Genomic DNA, 19,278 nt, shown 5'->3' with positions numbered 1-19,278 from the left:
TGATTGTATACTTTATAATGGTTAAAGTGGTAAAGTTTATGTTATGTGTATTTTACCACAGTGATTTAAAAATCAAACTATGGGGCAGCCCGGGTGGCTCAGTGGTTTAGCGCCGGCTTCAGCCCAGGGTGTGATCCTGGAGACGAGATCAAGGCCCACGTCGGGCTCCCTGAATGGAGCCTGCTTCTCTCTCTGCCTGTGTCTTTGCCTCTGTGTGTGTTTCTCTCATGAATAAATAAATAAAATCTTTAAAACAATAAAAATAAATTAAAAAATAAAAATCAAACTATGTCCCTCCCCTGCTTAAAATTCCCATTGCTTCTTGCACTTCACATGAACTCCAGTGCTTCCTGTTGGCCTCTGCCCTCCTCTCTGATCTGGTTCTTGCCCATCTCTGTCCCTCCTACCATATTTGGATAACTCTGGCCTCCTTTTGCTTTCTCACCAAGCCAGGCTCTTTCCCACCTCAGGCCCTTTGCATGTACTGTTCCCACTGCTTAGAAGGCATTCACTTCCTTTCATGACTTGCTCTCAGTTTTCAGCGTTAATTTAAATGTCACAGACAGGCCTTCCCCAACCATCCTACCTCATCTCTCTTCCCACCACTGTAATTGTCTGCCATAACCCCCTGGTTGTCTCTTTCATAATACCATCATTGGGTCCTTGTGTGCCTCCCTATAGAAAGTAAGTTCCATGAGTGGAGGTTGACTCTTGTCTGTCTCATTCACCTCTGTGTTCTCAGTGCCTAGCACAGAGTTGGCACTGAGAAGCTATATGCTTAATTTTTTTTTTTTTAAGATTTTTTTATTCATGAGAGACACAGAGAGGCAGAGACATAGGCAGAAGAAGAAGGCTCCCTGCAGGGGGAGCCTGATGTAGGACTTGATCCCACGACCCCAGGATCACGACCTGAGCCAAAGGCAGATGCTCAACCAGTGAGCCACCAAGGTGCCCTGCTATTTGCTTAATTAATGAAAGATCACCCAGCTCACAAGGGAAGGGCAGAGGCAGGATCACCCAGCTCACAAGGGAAGGGCAGAGGCAGGCAGGTCTCTTTGATGCCAACTCTTTTTATTTTTTATTTTTTTTACAATTTTATTTATTTATTCATGAGATACACAGAGAGAGGCAGAGACACAGGCAGAGGGAGAAGCAGGCTCCCTGCAGGGATCCTGATGCGGGACTCCATCCCAGGACCCCAGGATCATGACCTGAGTGGAAGGTAGATGCTCAACCACTGAGCCCCAGGTGCCCCTTGATGCCAACTCTTATGTTCTTTCTACTCCTCCACATGATTCTGAACTATATTTGAAGCAGGAGCTTGAATCAAGTATCAGAGAATGGGGTCAGAGTTAGCCATGACCTTTTAATGTAGCTCTATTATCACGTAGAGGAACGTGAGCCTCATGTGGTCACTGCTGTAGATGGATTGTGTCTGCTGGCAAACCAGCCTCTGGACCCAGATGGCACATGTAACTCTGGAAATCCAAACAGAGCCCCGACTGAGATCTCATGGACTTCTTTCCTCCTTTCTGTTTCCTCGTATTCTCCTAGAGCCAGACTGGGGCTTTGCCCTAGGAAGGGAAGTAGTTAACTGCAGCAGCTGAAAACACTGGCCTGCAGGAACCAAAACCAGCACTGGGTAAAGCCAGAATGGGCCCATCCCCTGGCCTCTCCCAGGGCACAAGCAGGCCCAGACTCAGGCGGCCATGCTCTGACCTTCTCCAGAAGGCTCCACAAACATCTCCAAAATGCAGACAGGTCCTGGGATGGTGACTGGCTCGTACTTGAGCAAGCTGCGCTTACCGCTTGGTAAGATATGTGAAGGGGGGTGGGCAGAGACTCGCTTGTGCAAGAGAACGGTGCTGGTATTGCTCAAACCAGACAAGTCCTTCCTCTACAGCAGGAGTTCCTAATCCTTTCTTCACAACATGGGTCCTCTTCTCTGGGGCAATGTCTTTAAGTGCATAAAGAGAATGCCTTGCATTACACAAGGCCCATTATCTTGAAATGCAGTTATTGAATTATTTTTTAAATTGTGGATAAATACAGGAAGTTCTTTGTTGACATATTAAAACTATAAGAACTGGGGCGCCTGGGTAGCTCAGTGGTTGAGTGTCTGCCTTTGCCTCAGGTGGTGATCCCAGGGTCCTGGGATCTAGTCTGACATCAGGCTCCCCTCAGGGAGCATGCTTCTCCCTCTGCCTATGTCTCTGCCTCTCTGTATCACTCATGAATGAATAAATAAATACAATCTTAAAAAAAAAAAAAAAACTATGAGAACTAACAGCTGGGTTAGTAATTTTGAAGCAGTGGTGAGTATAAGTTATATTTTGATATATCTGCTATAACTATCTTGTGATTTGAAGATATCTGTGATCTCGATTGATGACCAAGCCTTGGGTACTGCTAATGCAGGTGTGGGCTGTTACCTGCATTCATCATGGAAGGAAATGCTCAATTTCAGGTAATGAAAATAGAGGAATTTTACCCATCCTAAATGATCAGCCTCTTAGACTTTCTGGACCACAGAAGAATGTCCCCGAGCATTGCCTCCCCAACTCAAATGGGAGCTGAGGACAGAGCTGCTCTTATATTGAGTGTCTGGGAAGGGCTGCCTACCACATGGTGGGCATCCAGCACTACTCTGTTGAGTCTCTTGGATCTTCTAAGGAGATAATCACATAGATTGCAGACAAGAGATTTTCTCTTTTCAATCTTTGTCCTCACTTCCTTTCTGGTCTCACTGCATTAGCTGGGGTCTTCCATACAATGTTGAACAGAAGCCATGACGGTGGGCATCCTTATCTTGTTATGCTCAATATTCACTTAACAATTTATGCAGTAGAACTGTAAAGCACCTACTATGTGCCAGACTCTGAGCCAAGGATAAAGATGGGACAAAATTAAGCTCTTTTCCTGTCCAACTGAGAAGACTGAGCACTAGAAGCATTCTGTGGACAGAAATATTGAAAACATCACTAAAGTCTCCCTACTTGTTATGCTGCTCTCAGGATCCTGATTCCTAAGAAGTATAGAAATAGGAACACCTGGGTGGCTCAGTGGTTGAGTGTCTGCCTTTGGTTTACGGCATGATCTTGGAGTTCCAGGATTGAGTCCCACATTGGGCTCCCTGCAAGGAGACTGCCTCTCCCTCTGCCTGTGTCTCTGCCTCTCTCTGTGTGTGTATCTCTCATGAATAAAAAATTTTAAAAAAAATCTTAAAAAAAAAAGTATGGAAATAGGTCCCTGCTGGTGGGGGTCCCAGTCTCCAGGGCATGGGTAAGTGGGCACTGGCAGTGGCAGCCTTCCCCAGGACCATGGCAGTGCAGGACAAGGAGGCAGCACATGGGAAGGATGATGAGAGGTGCCTCCAGAAGGTGTCAACCCCCTCTCAAATAAATAAATATTTTTTTTAAAAAATGGACCAGATTGTGGTTCAGGGACTGAAATAGGAATGTTGCAATAACAAAATGTGACTGAGAAGTCAGACCAGACTGAGATCTTTTTTTTTTTTCTTTTTAAAGAGAGAATGTAGGGGATTGTGGGGGGAGAGACCATGGGCAAAGGGAGTAGGAGAGAGAGAATACTCAAGCAGACTCCCTGGAACATGGAGCCTGTCTGGCTGGATCCCAGGACCCTGAGATCATGACCTGAGCTAAAATCAAGAGTCCAATGCATAACTAACTGAGCCATTCAGGTGCCCCCAGACTGAGATGTTTTTAAGAAAGCCTACTACCCTACAGGAGTGGGGGAGGGGCAGGATGGGGAAAAGTAGACTCAGCAGAAGCCAGTAGAAGCAATACCACTGTGATAGGCAGACTACAGGCCCCTCAGAGATGTCCCCATCCGACCCCCCAGGACCCGTGAATATGCTATGATACCTGGGGAAAGGGACTTTGTAGGTGTGGTTAAGAATGTCGAGAGGGGAAGAGGAGACTGGATTATCCGGGTGGGCCCAGCGTTATCACAAGGGATTCCAGGAGGGAGGGAGAAGAGTCAGACCTAGAGGGGAGGAGAGCTGATGAAAGCAGAGGTCAGAGTGAAGCCACCAGCAGTTGAGGAATGCAGCTCAAAGAGACAAGGAACCGATTCCCCCCCTAGAGCCTCCAGAAGGAATACGGCCCGGCCAACACCTTGACTTTAGCCTTATTAAGGCCACTTGGACTCTTGACCTCCAGAGCTGTAAGATAACAAATTTGTGTTGTTTTTTAAGCCCCTGAGATCGTGATAACATGTTCCAGTAGGAACTGGAAACTAATACCGCCCAAGGACAGAGACTCCCCCCACCCCCAATTACGCCAGGAGTGGGCAGGTGTGTAGGAGGGAGCCTCCATCCTGAGGTTCGGGAAGAACTTTTTAGGAAGACAGAGACTGACATCAGAAACTCTTCCAGGGCGGTGCCCGAGACCAGTGTGAGCAGGGTGCTGGGGAAGCCCTGGGAGGACAGGGACCCCCGGACGCCGGGCCTGGAAGGCGGGGGGAGTAAGCCCGAGCGAGGGGGCTCGGCCTCCAGGCGGGAAGGCCCCTTCGTCCAGCGCCGAGGCCTCCTCTGCACCCCGCCCCGCCCCGCCCCGCCGGCCAGCGCCGGCCTTAGAGCCTCGGGCCCACGCTCCGCCCCTCCGCCGGCGACGGACGGCTCCAAGCCGAGCCACGGGGCTCGCTCCGCGGGACAGGAGCGTCGCCAGAAGCCAGCTCAGCTCCGGGGCTGGGTCGGGCCCTCGGTCCCGCGGGGGGAAGGAAGTGCTCCCCTCCTCCCCCGCTTCCCGCAGGCCAGCCCGGACGGATTCTCGTGATTCGCGGGGGCTCCCCCCGGCGGGGCCTCGGTCCCTCTGCGGGCGGGGGAGGGCCCGAGGGGAAGCGACTGGCGAGCGCCCGGGGCCCCAGGGGCTGGCAGGAGGCGCGGGCCGCGGCGCGAGCGGGTGAGAGGGCGGGGAGGGGGGCGGGGGAGGGGGGCGCGGGGGCGGGGCGGGGGCGGGGGCGGCGGGGGGCGGGGGGGCGGGGGCGGGCGCCGGCTCGCAGTCCCGCGGTGGCCGCCGGCCGGAGGGCGCAGGGTGAGTGCTCCCGCGCGGCGCGCAGCCCCCGCTCCAAGCCCTCGCAGCCAGAGCCCTCCGGGGAGCGGACCCGGCCCGACTCGGGGACCCCGCCCCCGGTTGCCCTCTGCTGCAGCGTGGAACAGCGCCTTCCAGCGCGGGCGGACCGGGATTCCCCTAGGGACTCCCTACCTGGTCCAGAGTCGGGTGGAGGGCAGGGCCGCAGACACACAGCTGCCCCGGGACCTGGGGGAGGCCCCTCTTGGCCCCAGTTACCAACCCTTGAAAACGGGAGCACGGACAGGAACTACCCTTTTGTATGGCGTGCTTAACTGGGAGACAGGTGCCTGCCTTCATCACCTGCTGAGCGCAGCAACAGGTAAGGTGAGTACCATCCTTGTCTCCCTCTTGCAGGTGAAGAAACCGAAACTCGGGCCAAGCTACTTGCCTTGGGTCCCCCGCCAAAGGAGGCAGAGACAGAACTTACACCCAGGTCTGTGTGAACCTCTAAATCCTTTTATGCATCATCTCTGCCTCCCTAGAGAGACTGCAGGGAGAGAAGTGAGGATAAAGGTAGTACTGGGTATTCCAGGAGGAGGCTGAGCTGAGCAAACCTCCAGGGCAGCAAGTCCTTCACCTGGAAATACTTTTATGGTTTTTTTGAAGATTTTATTTATTTATTTGACAGAGAGAGAGAGCGAGCACAAGCAGGGGATGCAGCAGGCAGAGGGAGAGGGAGAAGCTGTGGAGCTGCATACAGCTCCATCCTAGGACTCTGGGAAGGCAGAGGCTTAACAGACTGAGCCACCCAGGCCCCCTGGAAATACTTTTAAACACCTCTTGGGGCAAGATGTGCTGAGGAATGAGAATGGTGGGTTGCGAGTTAAACTCCAGGACACAGAGGTGCAGCCCCCCTCCCCAGGAACTTACAGACCTCTACGTAGGACCTCTGCTGGGTGCCGGGGCTCTTGGAGGCTTTGCCTTGGGACTTCACCTCTCCATACCTCGGTTTCCTTGACTGTCTCATGGGGTTAAGCATGCTACTTACCCACAGGATTGCTGAGATTAAGTGAGATGCTTGGTATAAAGTCTTAGCCCAGCAACTAGCCCGAGGTTACTATGGAGCTGTTCCCCTCTGAAAACACTCTGGTTCCAGACACTTAACCTCAGGTCAGGCAGGGCTATCTGAGATCTGCAGTATTTCCGGACAGCTTCACCAGCAGCTGGACGCTTCTTGAGTAAGACCAAGGCTCGTGGCGGCAACTTCTCACACTCCTGAGTCCCTGGTGGAAAGACTAGCAGGAGCAGCATTTTGAAAATGGTTGGGTTGAGGCTTGCATAATTCCAGAACTACTCTGCAGTCCCTAAGCCCTTCCGGATCCCTGGTTTAGCAAGGAGGAGGAAGCCCAGAGTCTTATTGCCCCCAGATCCGCTCCTCATCTCATCCCCCACATCTAAGCCAGCAGCAGGTTCTACTCCTCAGCATATCCTGAATCTGGCCATTTCTCTGCATCCTCATCATCTTTTGCCTCCACTTGGCCTCCCTGCACCCACCGTTGACCCCCCACCCCCCCAGGTCTTCAGCATTGTCTACCAAGCCCTCTGTGAGATCAGACGCGTGTGTCTTGCTACCATCCTCCCACTACAGCCACCCTGACCTCCTGTTTCTTCCTTGAACTTGCTAAGGGCCTTTTTTTTTTTTCCCCCACCTTCTTAGGGCCTGTGCACGTGGTCTTCCTTCTGTAGGAAATGCTCTTCCCGGTCATCTTCTTGTGACTTACCTCTTTGCAATTCAGGGACCGCTCTACAAGTTGCCAGATCAAGTCTTCCCTGACCATGACCCTGGCAGGAGCCACACTCGCCTGCTCTCTTACTGCGTTCTTGTTTCTCTTTCTTCCCATGCTTAGCCATGAGTGATGCCAACTTGCTTATGTGTTTCCCTGGTTCCTTGTTTGTTCACTTGTTTGTCACCAGGGCCCTGACTTTTTTCTTTTTCACTTCAACCATCAGGGTTCAACTTGTCATTGCTTAACAGCATTCTTTCTGTTTCTACACAGACCTCAGAATTGTCATTCCTTCTAACAGCCCCTTGCCTTCCTCAGCTTTTCTCTAAAGCGGGGCTTGTGGGGTCTTTCCAGGTTCTAGCCATCATATCCAAATTAGCTTGTCCACAATGCACGTGGTTTGGGTTTTTTGTTTTGTTTTTTTGCTACCAAATGATTTTGTTTGAGATAGTGTTTTCCAAACTGATGTATTCAAGTCAAGAGTATGATTATTTTGAAGGCACTTGCCATTTATCACCAGAAGGTCACTGAGGAAAAACCAGGCCTGGCAATATAGTGCAAGTTTTCCTGCAGCCCCACAAGCACTGAGTTTTATTGCTTTTGTTTTCTCTAGTTTAATGGGAAGGTCATGTATGTATGTTTAACTTTTCTGTTGCTTGAATTAGTGAAGCTAGGTGTTTTTCTATATATGTGCCAATTCTATTTCCTGTCTTGTGAAGGAAGGAAATCTCCAAGGCACCTTAATTACTCCCTTCGCCTTTGCTTATACTAAATGTTCCGCTTGAGCCTGTCTCATGAGAGCAGGGCAAGGGCCCCCGGGGGCTAGAACAGGAACACACTGAGGCCGAATTCAGCTGGTTGCAGAAGCTGTTCTGCAAATCAACCAGCAAGAAACTCTTGAGAGTCCCTTGTGCCCGCAGCATGATACTAAGGAGAGAAAGAACTTAGTTTTCCTTAGTCTTTGTGAATAATTTTTTCTTAAATTATAAAAGCACATGGGATGCCTGGTTCTTCATTGGAACATTGGGGAAGCAAAAGATTGGGAAATAATCTAAATTCTGATCACTTGTGGGACTACACACATTCCTACAGGGAAATCTTACGGAGTCGTCCCAAGGAGTGTACCTGATCTAGCACACCCCGATCTAGAACAATCAAACATACTGTATTCATCTCCTATGGCTGCTATAACAAATGACCACAAATTTTGGATGGCTTAAAACAACATGAATTTTTTACTTTAAAGTGCTGGTGATCAGATGTCCAAAAGCAAGGTGTTGGCAGGGCTGCCTTCCCTTTGGAGGCTCTAGGGGAGAACCTGTTTCCTTTCCAACTTTTAGAAGCTGTTCACATTCCTTGGATTGTAATCCTTTCCCTCCTCTTCAAAGCCAGTAGAATAACAGCTTCAAATCTCTGACTCCCAACTTTGCTTCTGTACTCACATATCCTTCTGTATCTGATTCTCCGGCTGTACTTATAAAGACCTTTACAATTACATTGGGCCCACCCAGCTAATCCCCACCTTGGGAGCCTTGATAGAATCACATCTGCAAAGTCCCTTTTGCCATATAAACTGACATACCGATAGGTTCTGGAGGTTAGGACAGGTGTGCCTTTGGGGGTCATTATCGAGCCTGCCACACCCCAAAGGGAAGTAAGCAAGGTTCAGAGCAGTGTGTGTAGGCTCACATTTGTTTAGGTTCAAAAAGAGAAAAAGAATAAATATGGATCCACTTGTAAAGACAGAATACCTATGAAGGCCACATAGGAAACTGGTTAAGAGTGGCTGCTTCTGGGAAGAATGGGTAGAAAGGAGGCTAACTGGTCATAGTGTATCTTTTTTGATTTATTTCAGCTTTTTAGTACATGCATGTATCACCTACATTAAAAATAAATTTTAAGGGGCATCTGGGTGGCTCAGTTGGTTAAGCATCTGCCTTTGGCTCAGGTCATGATCTCAGCAGGGAGTCTGTTTCTTCCTCCCCGTCTGCCCCCTCCCAACTCATATGAGCTCTCTCTGCTTTCTCTCTCAAATAAATAAATAAATAAATTTCTAAAAAAAATTTTTTAAGAAGTAACACATACTCATTGTAAAAGTTTAGACCTTTCAGAATTGAAGGAAAATACCTACAAAAATCAGTCCAAATCACTCTTTTTGTCCAGCAATAATCACTGTAAAAGAGTTTTTCTATATCTTACAGACTTATTTTTTAAAAGGCATTTGTAATTTTTCATGTAGATGGGGTCATACTGTATTTGTTATACTGTAATGTGAATTTTTTTGTTTTGCTATATTGTTTACCTCTTTCCTCTTCCCCATGTGAAGAAGCTTTAACAACACTAGGGTTTCTCACTCTTCAGATATACCTTAACTGACTTAACCAGACCCTCAGTGGTGGACATCTAGATATTTTGCTGCTTTCCAGAGCATTCTCAACACTGTAATGTACGTGTGTATATCTTTTTTTTTTTTAAGTTTAAACTAGAGTGAAATTCACATAACATTTTACAATTCAGTGAACATTTAGTGAACAATTCAATGACATTTAGCACATTCCCAATGTCACACAACCACCACCTCTATCTATCTAGTTTCAGGACATTTTCATCAAACCAAAAGGAAGCCCTGCACCCATAGAGCAGGCACTCCCACCCTCCCCACCCCATCCCTGGCAACCACCAGTCTGCTTTCTATCTCTGTGGATTGGCATATCCTGAGTATTACTTATCAGTGGAATCATGTAATATGTGAAGCTTTGTGTCTGGCCTCTTTGATTTAGTATAATGTTCTAGGGGTTCATGTATGTTGTAGCATGGATCAATACTTCATTTCTTTTTATGGTTGCATAACATTCCGTTGTATGGATATACATCTTTTATTATATCCATTCATCCTCTAATGGATATTTGGGTTATTTCCACCTTTTAGCTATGAGTATGTACTTATATGTATTTGAGTGCCTGTTTGCAATTCTTTTGGATATATACGAAGGATGTGCACCCTTCCACATAGGCTTTGAACTTTATGCTATTTTTAGACACTGTTAACAGCAAGTTAAAAATAATTTGTAACAAAGTGTTGCAGAGCACATACTAAGATAAATGATTGCAGGATGTCAGATCTAAAAAAAATGTTTTCTTATTTTCCAGATCCAGAGAAGACAGGAAAATGGCCACCTGGGATGAAAAGGTAAATTAATTTTGGTGGACAAGCCATGTTAAAGGACCTCCCCAGGCCTGAAGACAAATCTGTTGGGTGTCTCAAACAGGATAAAGGGAAAACACCTGTTTGGGATGTTCCTGCCATACCAAAGTGTCTATAAAACAAAAGTGAAAACTATAGCAGGAATTCATAAACCTCAAGATAGTCTAAAAATCTGAATCAGAGCCTTCAAATCTCTCCTCTGCATTTTAATAACCGTGTGTCATTAGGCCAGGACCCTCACTTCTCTGCGACCTCTGTTTCCTTATCTGGGGAACGGAGAGAAAATTATCCTTGTTCCTGAAGGCTTCTCGGGAAGAGGTGAGGAGACAGTGGTCTCAAAATGCTAGGCTGATATTGAGCCCATAAGTGCTTTTTCCCTACTGCCCATTTTACAGATAAAGACACTTGAGCACAGAGAGGTAAAGCCACTTGCTCAGGATCACACAGGTAGGAAGTGGCAGAAATAGGATTTCACCGTGGTCTGACTCCAGAGCAAATGCTTTGCCTCCTGTATCATGTGACCATCCCAAACCAAACTATTAAACCCTGTCCTTGATATCTGGGGTGCAGGTATGTTGGGTTTAGGGGGACATCAGTTGTGAATAGTGAGGATGAGGTAGAAAGGAAGTGTTCGCTTTCGTTTCAGCTGTCCTAGGAGGGTGCAGGCGTCGAGCCACGTAGAGCTGTCAGGATGGTGCTGGAAGCTCCAGGTAGAAGCAGGGTAATCAGAGCAGGATCCAAGAAGCAGGGTCATGGGATGATAATGATGACTCCTTTAATTCCAAGCGTCATTTGGATTTTAGAGCTGTTTACAGTGTGGCAGGGGGAAATGGCCCAGGGTAGATGCTACCAATTCTGATTTTAGAAATGTTGAAATCTGGGGAAAATGTTCATCTTTAAATTAATGAAATACAGTGGCAGAAGTAGTAGCAATAATAACCTGAACAACGTCTATCGAACACTCCGTGCCAGGCATTTGCTAAGGGCTTTCTATGTCTTTGTTTTTTTAATCCTTACAACAGCCCTATGCATTAAAGCATTATTATTTCTTTCTCCCATCTTACAGATAGGGAAATTGATGCACAGCAAAGTTTAGCAATTTGCCCAAGGTCACACAGCCAGCAAGAGGTTCAAACCCATACTGCCTGGCTTCCAGGCCCTAATTACTGACTAGTGATTGCGCCCTTTTTCAAACACGGTCAATCCCAAAGATAGACGAGGTCTCCAGAGGGAAGAGAGCAGGGAGTGAGATCACAGGGGCAATCCTCCCCAGCAATCCTCTAGGGCAGATTCTTTCCCCCCGTCATTAATTCATCTAACAAATGTTTATGGACACCAGCTGTGTCCTGGCACCCACCATAGCTATCAGGCTGTAGCAGCAGCAAAGCAGCAGACTGGTCCCTGCTTGTCTATGGATTCCTCTCTAGCGGAGAGACAGACCCCTATCAAATCACAAAACTGAGTGTGTAAAGGTGCACATGGGCAGAGCTGTAAAGGAGAGGCTGTGGTTGAATGTGGGCCCCTCGCTGGGGCCACTGAGGTCTTCAGACCCTTCTGACCAGATCAGAGCCTCTCTGACCTGACTCCTGGAGGGCCGGACGAGGTCACCAGGTACAGGAGGAAGACCAAGAGGGTGTCTCGGCAGAGGAAGCAGCCTACGCAGAGCCCAGAAGGCAGATGGAAGGGAGGCTTCGAGGAGGCCAGGGTGGTGCAGTGTGGTGGGGGGCCAGGAGGTGCTAAGTCTGGAGAGGCAGGGCCAAGCAGAGTGCAGGGGACACCGAAGGTTCTGGTGCTGGTGCTAAGAACAGTGGGTAGGCAGGGCAGCGACCAGTCAGGCCTGAACTTGGGAAAGTTTGTCTGGTGTCCTGGGGGGAAGGGAGGAAAGGCCAGCAAGGTGGGAGCCCTCCTATAGGAGAGCGGGGGTGTGCATGGTGCTGGAGAGAAACAAGCGGGTCGGGAGGGATTTGTGAGTGAAGTGCCCATAATCTGGGGGCCAGAGTGGCAGTGGCAGGTGCACAGAATGTGGGACTGATGTTCAGAGGAAGAAGTCCCCTTTCCTTTGGAGGGTCATGAAAGGTTCTGCAGAAGAGGGAACCTTTGGATTTGAACTTATGGGGTCCAAGGAAAGGGCGTTTCCAGTGGCAGAAAGAGCATGGACAAAGGCCTGGATGCGGCTCATGTAGAGTTCCCCAGAGCAGAGGACATTTGTGGGGGGAGGGCGATGGTGGAGGTCCTCCAATGGCCAGCTGAGGAGCCTGCACTTTCATCACAGAGAACCCTAGTTCTAGAGCGGATTTCCTGCCTACCTGGGAGATGGTAGCATACTGCCTGCTGCCCTGTGACTCCAGGCCGTGAGCTCCAGTGAGAGCAGCTCAAGGCTGGACAGCCTGGATTCAAATCCTATCTCTGCCCCTTGTGGGGCAGAGCGTTTGTGTGTGTGTGTGACCTCAAACCAATTTCTGAACCTCTCTGAGCCTCCATGTCCATGACCATGAGTGGCGTCAACAGTCCTCACCATGTAGTTGTGACCCTTCCTGGGAAGGTACTGGATGCACAGTGACTGCCTCCTGAGAGTGAGGAATTCCAGGAGTTCCAGTGATTGTCATTAATCAAAGGCAAATGGAACCAATTCCTACTTTCCTTCATTTGTAGTTCCCTATTAAATCAGGCAAACCCAAACAAGCGGAAATGCTCGATGCTGGTTATTCCGTGAAACCAGCTCATACCTAGTGAGGGGCTGGATCAACCCATACCACCGTTCTGGACAAAATACAATAGTCTGTGTCAAGAATCGTGAAAACGTTCATAATCAAACCTGGTCCTCTCACTTAAAAGGAAATAACCCATAAAAAGAAAACGAATGGATAGCATCGGACTTCGTAGCACATAAGGGGCCACTGATAATAGATGTCCATTATATTGTCCTATGAAGAAAATAATGCTGCCATTTACTATGACATAATGTGACATAACACTGAAACTGGTCAATTGTGAGACATTCAGATTTCAGGAATGTTAAAATATGAGAAAATGTAGTCTTCGAATCGGTGATAAAGGTGCTAGAAATGAGGAGCAGTTGGTAAATGCAATAGTGAGAGCGTTAACTTCTTGGTGAAATTTCTTGGCCATTAAAAAGGCATAAATTTGATGTGCATAACTAGGAGAAAAATAAGATACAAAATTGTCTGCAGCCTCTGATTATAATTAGACACCTTAGGCAGAAGATAAGGCTTGCATGTGGGGATTAACATGAATTTATGTCTTTTTGCTCATGTTTTCACAATGCTGAAGGAACTAGATCTGGGGTGAAGGTCTGCCGGTGGGTGAATGACAGCAGGTAAAGCTGGGGATGGGGACTGTGCAGGGGGCTCTGAATGAAGCCAGGGAACTGGTGGGCTGGGTGGGGGGAAGGGGGATGGCTTAGAACCGCAGAAGCACAGAGTAGGACTGCAGAACCAAGGACCCACTGGGGGTGAAGGGTGAGGACAATTGCTGGGGGGATGGGAGGGGGAAGGACTCCCAGGAGGAGGGGCACAGGAGCCTTTTTGTCATGACACAGAGGCCAGGACAAGGGGATGGCAGCAGCAGCACTGTCACCAGCCAGGGAATATTGGGCCAGGACCACTTGTAGCAATTGAGCCTCTATTGATGCAAAGAGCAAGTTCCTTTTAGTAATTTATGCCTGTGGAGTGAATTTGTGTTTTAAAAAAATTGTTTTAATAGAATTGCTTTTAGGAGCTTTTTAATTGTCTGGCTGCCCTGGTGTTTAAGGGGAAAATGATGGTGTTGTAAGGAGAAACTGGCAGGGTTTTTTCAGACCCATCTTACTGGTAGTCAGCTCTGAGGAGGGGGGCTGTGGGCAGCCCCTTCCCACCTCCCTGCACCTCAGATTTTCTCTTCTGTGAAATGGGAACGGTGATACTCCCTCTAGAGTTGTGGGGATCAAAGAAGCTCCTGCATGGATACCGTTCACTGAGCCAGGGCCCGGCTGCAGGAAAGAGCTTGTAGACCCGGTGATGAGGATGAGCTGGGTTCTTAGCCATCAGCTGACCTCATTCTCCTCTCAGATGATTGCATGACACCAGCCACATCTGGGGAACTGGGAGCCAATGTGCTGAGAAATTGCTGTAGCCCTTTGCTCCTTTCTTGTGAAGCATCTGGAGCTTTCAGTTTTATTTACAGTGCTGGTACTCAACTTTGGCTGCACGTGGGAGATCCCAACATGCAGGCCAACCCCAGACCACTGAATTGGTCCCCTCCCATGCCCCCAGCCATCGTCCTCACCCTTCACCCCCAGTGCGTCCTTGGTTCTGCAGTCCTGCTCTGTGCTTCTGCGGTTCTAAGCCATCCTCCTTCCCCCCACCCAGCCCGCCAGTACCCTGGCTTCATTCATAGCCGCCTGCACAGTCCCCATCCCCAGCTTTACCGGCTGTCATCACAACCTTGGGGCCTGGGACCCAGGCACTGGGTTTTTTAAAAAGGTGGTTTCAAAGCGCAGGGAGGGCTGAGAGCCACTGGTTAGACTATGGCTGGGTAGGGCCTCTCTCCATGAGCTGCATCACAGTGAGGCAGGGTAGAGGGGTGTCCTGAATTCTGTTTGTCCCATCTTTTCCACAGCCAAAGCTTTTTAAGACGTTGGGGCCACAAGTTGCCTGGATGACTCAGTCACACTAGTAATAGGTCTTCATTTCTGGCCAAATAACTGTTGTTTTTTTTTTTCTTGTTATATTTTTGTTTTCTTTATGCTTTCATAATGAAATAACATGACTGTGCTTCCCAGTTAACATGGCTGATGTCACATGCTTTGAACCAGGACTGTCTCCTCTCTGGCAGTCATTCCTCTACCCCAGGCAAATCGACCAGCCACAGCCTCCCCATGCCTGTGTCTTTCAAACTCAATCCATTGGTGACTCCTGCAATCCATTAATGGGGTGCTGTCAGTCGTTTAAGCAATGAAATGGAATAAAATGGAAAACATGAGTGCTCACACTTACAAACTTTAGTCTTGGTTGTAGAACACACATATGTCGGCATGTATTACAAGGCAGGATTAAGATGGTTTTTTTTCTCATTGAGTAACACAGGGCTGAGCTCCCTGCCAGCCCTGAGCTCTTCCCAGCTGTGAGCCAGGTCCAGGGTGGTGTTCAAAGAGCAAGAGGAGGGGGTTCTGGGCCAGGCTGCCTGCCTCAGGATCGGAGCTCTGATTCTCATTGGCTGTGTGCCCTGGGGCAAGTTGTTCCACCTCTCTGTTCCCAATTTCCTGGCCTGTAAATGGAGATGCTTCAGTCTCCACCTCCTGAGGCTGTTGCAGTGTGTTCACAGAAGGCTTCGTGCAGAGCTCAGAAATGGCAGGTGCTGGAAGTGGGGGGTTAGTTAACACTCACTACAGCTCCTGCTCTGGATGTTCTTTTCCACCTCATCTCCACCCAGCCTCACCATCAGTCTGCCAGGTTGGCAGACTGGGACAGGAGAAAAATGCTGCAGCATTTCTGGGGGTACCTGAGCCACTGGTTGGACTCCTCAGCCCATAAGCAGCAGCCCCCATAGTCTGATCAGCCACCAGTGGTGGTGGTTTGCATCAACCTCAGACTTCCTCCCCACCCTAGAGAAGGAAAAGCTGCCACGCTTATTTAAAGACTTCCCTGATTTTAAAAATAGGCATTCCTCAGAACACAAATCCCCAGGGGCTGGGGGCGTGGCACTGGTGTAGGTGACCTGCTGCTGGAAGTCTTCCCACCTCCCAACAGAGGAGACCTTAGCTCTGCCTGGGGGATTCATTTTGCCATCAAGGTAGGTTCAGCAGGAAACTGCAGTCTGCCAGGCATGAAGGGCCCTGATGGTGGGTGACAGTCTCAAACACCGGACCCTCCCAGTTCCTCTGGTAGCGAGTGGTGACAGCGTGAGGTAGGTGTCTACCAGGAAGCCTCTGAGAGACACGGTGCCTGAGGCTTCTGCTGGGGGCTGGTCACAGAGGTACCTTCTGTCCAGCACTTGCAAGATTCCAGAGTCCCCGAAGGAAAGCAAGTGTTCAACATAAACCCCATGGTGTACCCAGTCTAGGCCTAGTGAGCTGGTCGTATCAGTGAATGGTGGAACCCTCCAGATGCTAGCCAGGGCCAAGCAGGCCTTTCAAAGGACAGCAGCCTCCAGCCTGTCCTGCACAGGCAGCAACAGGATTAAGGTTTGAGAAGTGCTCTCTGGCTGCTGATGGAGTGCCAGAGGGTAGCGAGGAGCTGCCCCATCTTCCACGTGAGAAGTGTGAGAAGTATCGGGGAGTCCAGGGGGTGGCCGAGGAAGGGAGGAGAAGGCTTAGTGATGTGTAGGCTATGGGGGAGAGAGAGAAGGGGGGGGAGTGGGCGGGCGTTGGGGACAGCTTCTCTGAGTATGTCTCAAGTACCCTGGACTGGAAGATAAGAGACCCAGGCACGCGTACAGGACTGTCCCCTGACTGGAGACATTTGCTTGGTTGTAGGGCCTCAGTTTCCCCATCTGCTAGAGGAGGGAAGATGGCACCTCAGAACCTTGATTCTACCTCTCATAATATCATCTTCTTGTTGCTTTAAAAAAACAGCTTTCCTGCCATACTATCCCTCTCTGGCAGAGCATTTTAGAAAGAACAAAGCTGGTAGACTTGAGTTCATATGCTGGCTTTACCACTTATGTTTCTTTGTTTCTTACGGTATTTGTTCCATTGTTTCTGTCTTCTTATCCAGGGATTCCAGTAATATATATATTGGTTCATTCCCCTTCCTGCCCAACCCCCCAAATACTTCATTCAGCACTCAATTCTCTGTAGGTGGGATCTCCCTCCAAAAATGGATCTTTCTTATGGTTAAATCTAATAGAATAAAATTTGGAAGTTTCTCTTCACTCTCCAACTCCCTTCCCAGAGGGAAGGTTTGGGATTGGTTTGGTTTATTTGGTTTGGGTCATTGATTTGGTCTGGTGAAGTTGGTGTTTTTTTGTTTTTGTTTTTGTTTTTTTTTTTAGATTTTATTTATTTATTGTGGAGAGAGGGCAGGGGGAGGAGCAGAGGGAGAGAGAGAGAATCTCCAGCAGATTCTGTGCCAAGTGCAGAGCCCAACATGGCACTTGATCCCAGGACCCTGAGATTATGACCTGGGCCTAAACCAGTAGTCGGATGCTTAACAGACTGAGCCACCTGGATGCCCTGATTTTGTCTGTTTTTAACGAAGATGGCATTGTATGATATCTGGCCCGTGGCTGGTTTTCACGTAGAGTTCATGTGATCAAGGACACCTTCCTGTGTCAGCATCTGTGGCTACACGGGCTGACTGCCTTCTGAACAGCTGCCTGGTATTCTCCAGTGTGGATCTGCCACGATGTATTGAATGATGGACTCATTTCCAGGTTTAGGCTGTTGTAGCAACACCATAGGGAGCATGCATGTGCTTATGTGAGTCCCTTGTCAGGTCCAATGATAGGGACATTTTATTTAATTTAATTTAATTTAATTTAATTTAATTTATTTTATTTTATTTATTTATTTATTTTTTGATAGGGACATTTTAAATTTTGATAGAAACTGGCCAAGGCTGATCCCTTCCTTCACTCCCACCCATACCTGGCACGTTGGAGAAACTCAAACATTGTTTCGAAAGATGAAAGAAACTGTCCCTTTGCCCTCCTAAGAAGACCATACCCATTCGTGTGCCCCCTTCCCTAGCTAGCCTCTGTCATCCTGCCACACCATGTAACTTGGGGCAATTGGTCTCTCCTCCCTGCACCTCAGTGTCCTCTTCTGTGGAGTGGAGAGTCTACCCTGCCTACCTCTCAGGGTTGTTATGAGCATCAAGCGAGAGCAGAAGGGGTGGAGGTGGCCTGTAAGCTGTGAGCAAAGGGAGGCACTTGCTGCCAGAATTGGAAACAGGCGGCTTTGTGACCTCTGAAGGACCCAGTTCTCTCCTCGGGGTCCAGGATGGATGTGTGGTCCACAAAGATAAAGGGAGGGAACACACCCTCCATGGCCACCCGTCATAGGCTGACTTGGGTACATACTTTCTGCATTAGCTTCCTGGAGCTGCTGTAATAACCACAAACCGGGTGGCTTAAAACAACAGAAATGTACTCTGTCAGTTCTGAAGGCTCGAAGTCTGGAATCAAGGTGTTGGCAGGGTTGTTTCCTTCTGGAAGCTTTGAGGGAGCATCTGTTCCATCCCTTTCTCCCAGTTTCTGGCAGTTGCTGGCAATCTTTGGCATCCTTGGCTTGTAGATGGAACACTCCAAGCTCTGCCTCCATCCTCACGTGGTCCCCTGCTCTTCTTCTAAGAACACCAGTCATTGGATTTAGGGCTCACCCTAAATTCAGGATGATTTCATCTCAGGACCTTTAACTAGTGACACTGACAAAGACCCGTATTTCAAGTAAGGTCATATTCTGAGGTTCCACATGGACATGAATTTGGCAGCCACAGTTCCACCCACTATACTGCCCTAGAAGACAGATCTCCAGTCCCTGGCTGTGTGGCTTTTTCTCAGCCGTGTGTTCTAAAACATGGGCTCCAAGTCACAGCAGCCCAGGAACAGAGCCTGGCTCTGCCATTTTTTAAATGTGTGACTTGGTTCAAGCCAGCTGCCTTACTAAGACCTGAAATGATGGCCTCAACCTCAGGGAGTTGTTAGGAATAAAATTACATAATGCATTTAAGGAACTTTAGTGGTATATTAATATAATAAAACAAATTAATAAACAATAATAATAGATGTCACTGCTATTGTGTCTTACTGGAGTTTTAGGGCAGGAGATGTTGAATAATAAGCAAATCAGGCCCCCAGAACTAGGCTGTGGGAGGGAGCAGAGAAATGGGTACTTAAGGGACATCAGGGGTCTGCCAAATTTCTTTAAAAATACCTTCTTCTGTGATTGTTGGATGACCACAAAATAGGGACTTTTTCCCTCCTACAGATGGCAGCTTCTGACCAAACCTGTAAAAGCAGACGTTCACAAGAATTTTTTTTCTCTATCTCTCCTAGGTCTGTTTTTCTCATTTCCCCCCTCTCCCCAGGTAGTAATCTTTCTGGTGTGGTACGTGTGGTGTATAAAAGAAAAGCAGGCGATACATTTACCTTTGAGTGGTAGCTCTTGTGGTTTGATATTAATTCATTTATTAGACAGTTACTGAACGCCTCCTCCCTGTGACTGAGGAAGGAAGAGTCCCTGCCCGCCTAGAGGTCGCAGACCAGGGCAGGAGACAAATAGTACAGAGATGCCACAGCACTCGTAAGTAAGTGGCAA

The 19,278-nt window shown here is 48.5% G+C and overlaps 1 protein-coding gene across 1 annotated transcript in view; it reads left to right on the top strand.

Moving 5' to 3' along the window:
- Positions 1 to 4,620: 4,620 nt before the first annotated feature.
- Positions 4,621 to 19,278, top strand: part of HVCN1 (hydrogen voltage gated channel 1) — a 34,908-nt gene continuing 20,250 nt past the window's right edge. The window contains 3 exon segments of the mRNA XM_038575062.1: positions 4,621 to 4,922; positions 5,448 to 5,526; positions 9,968 to 10,007. Coding sequence (XP_038430990.1) covers positions 9,987 to 10,007 — 21 coding nt within the window. The 5' untranslated portion in view covers positions 4,621 to 4,922; positions 5,448 to 5,526; positions 9,968 to 9,986.

Source organism: Canis lupus, chromosome 26 (genome assembly GCF_011100685.1).
Source record: "Canis lupus familiaris isolate Mischka breed German Shepherd chromosome 26, alternate assembly UU_Cfam_GSD_1.0, whole genome shotgun sequence".
Classification (NCBI taxonomy): Eukaryota; Metazoa; Chordata; class Mammalia; order Carnivora; family Canidae; genus Canis; species Canis lupus.
Note: the sequence above shows the minus strand (reverse complement) of the source record. Positions and strands in the feature narration are given on the sequence as shown.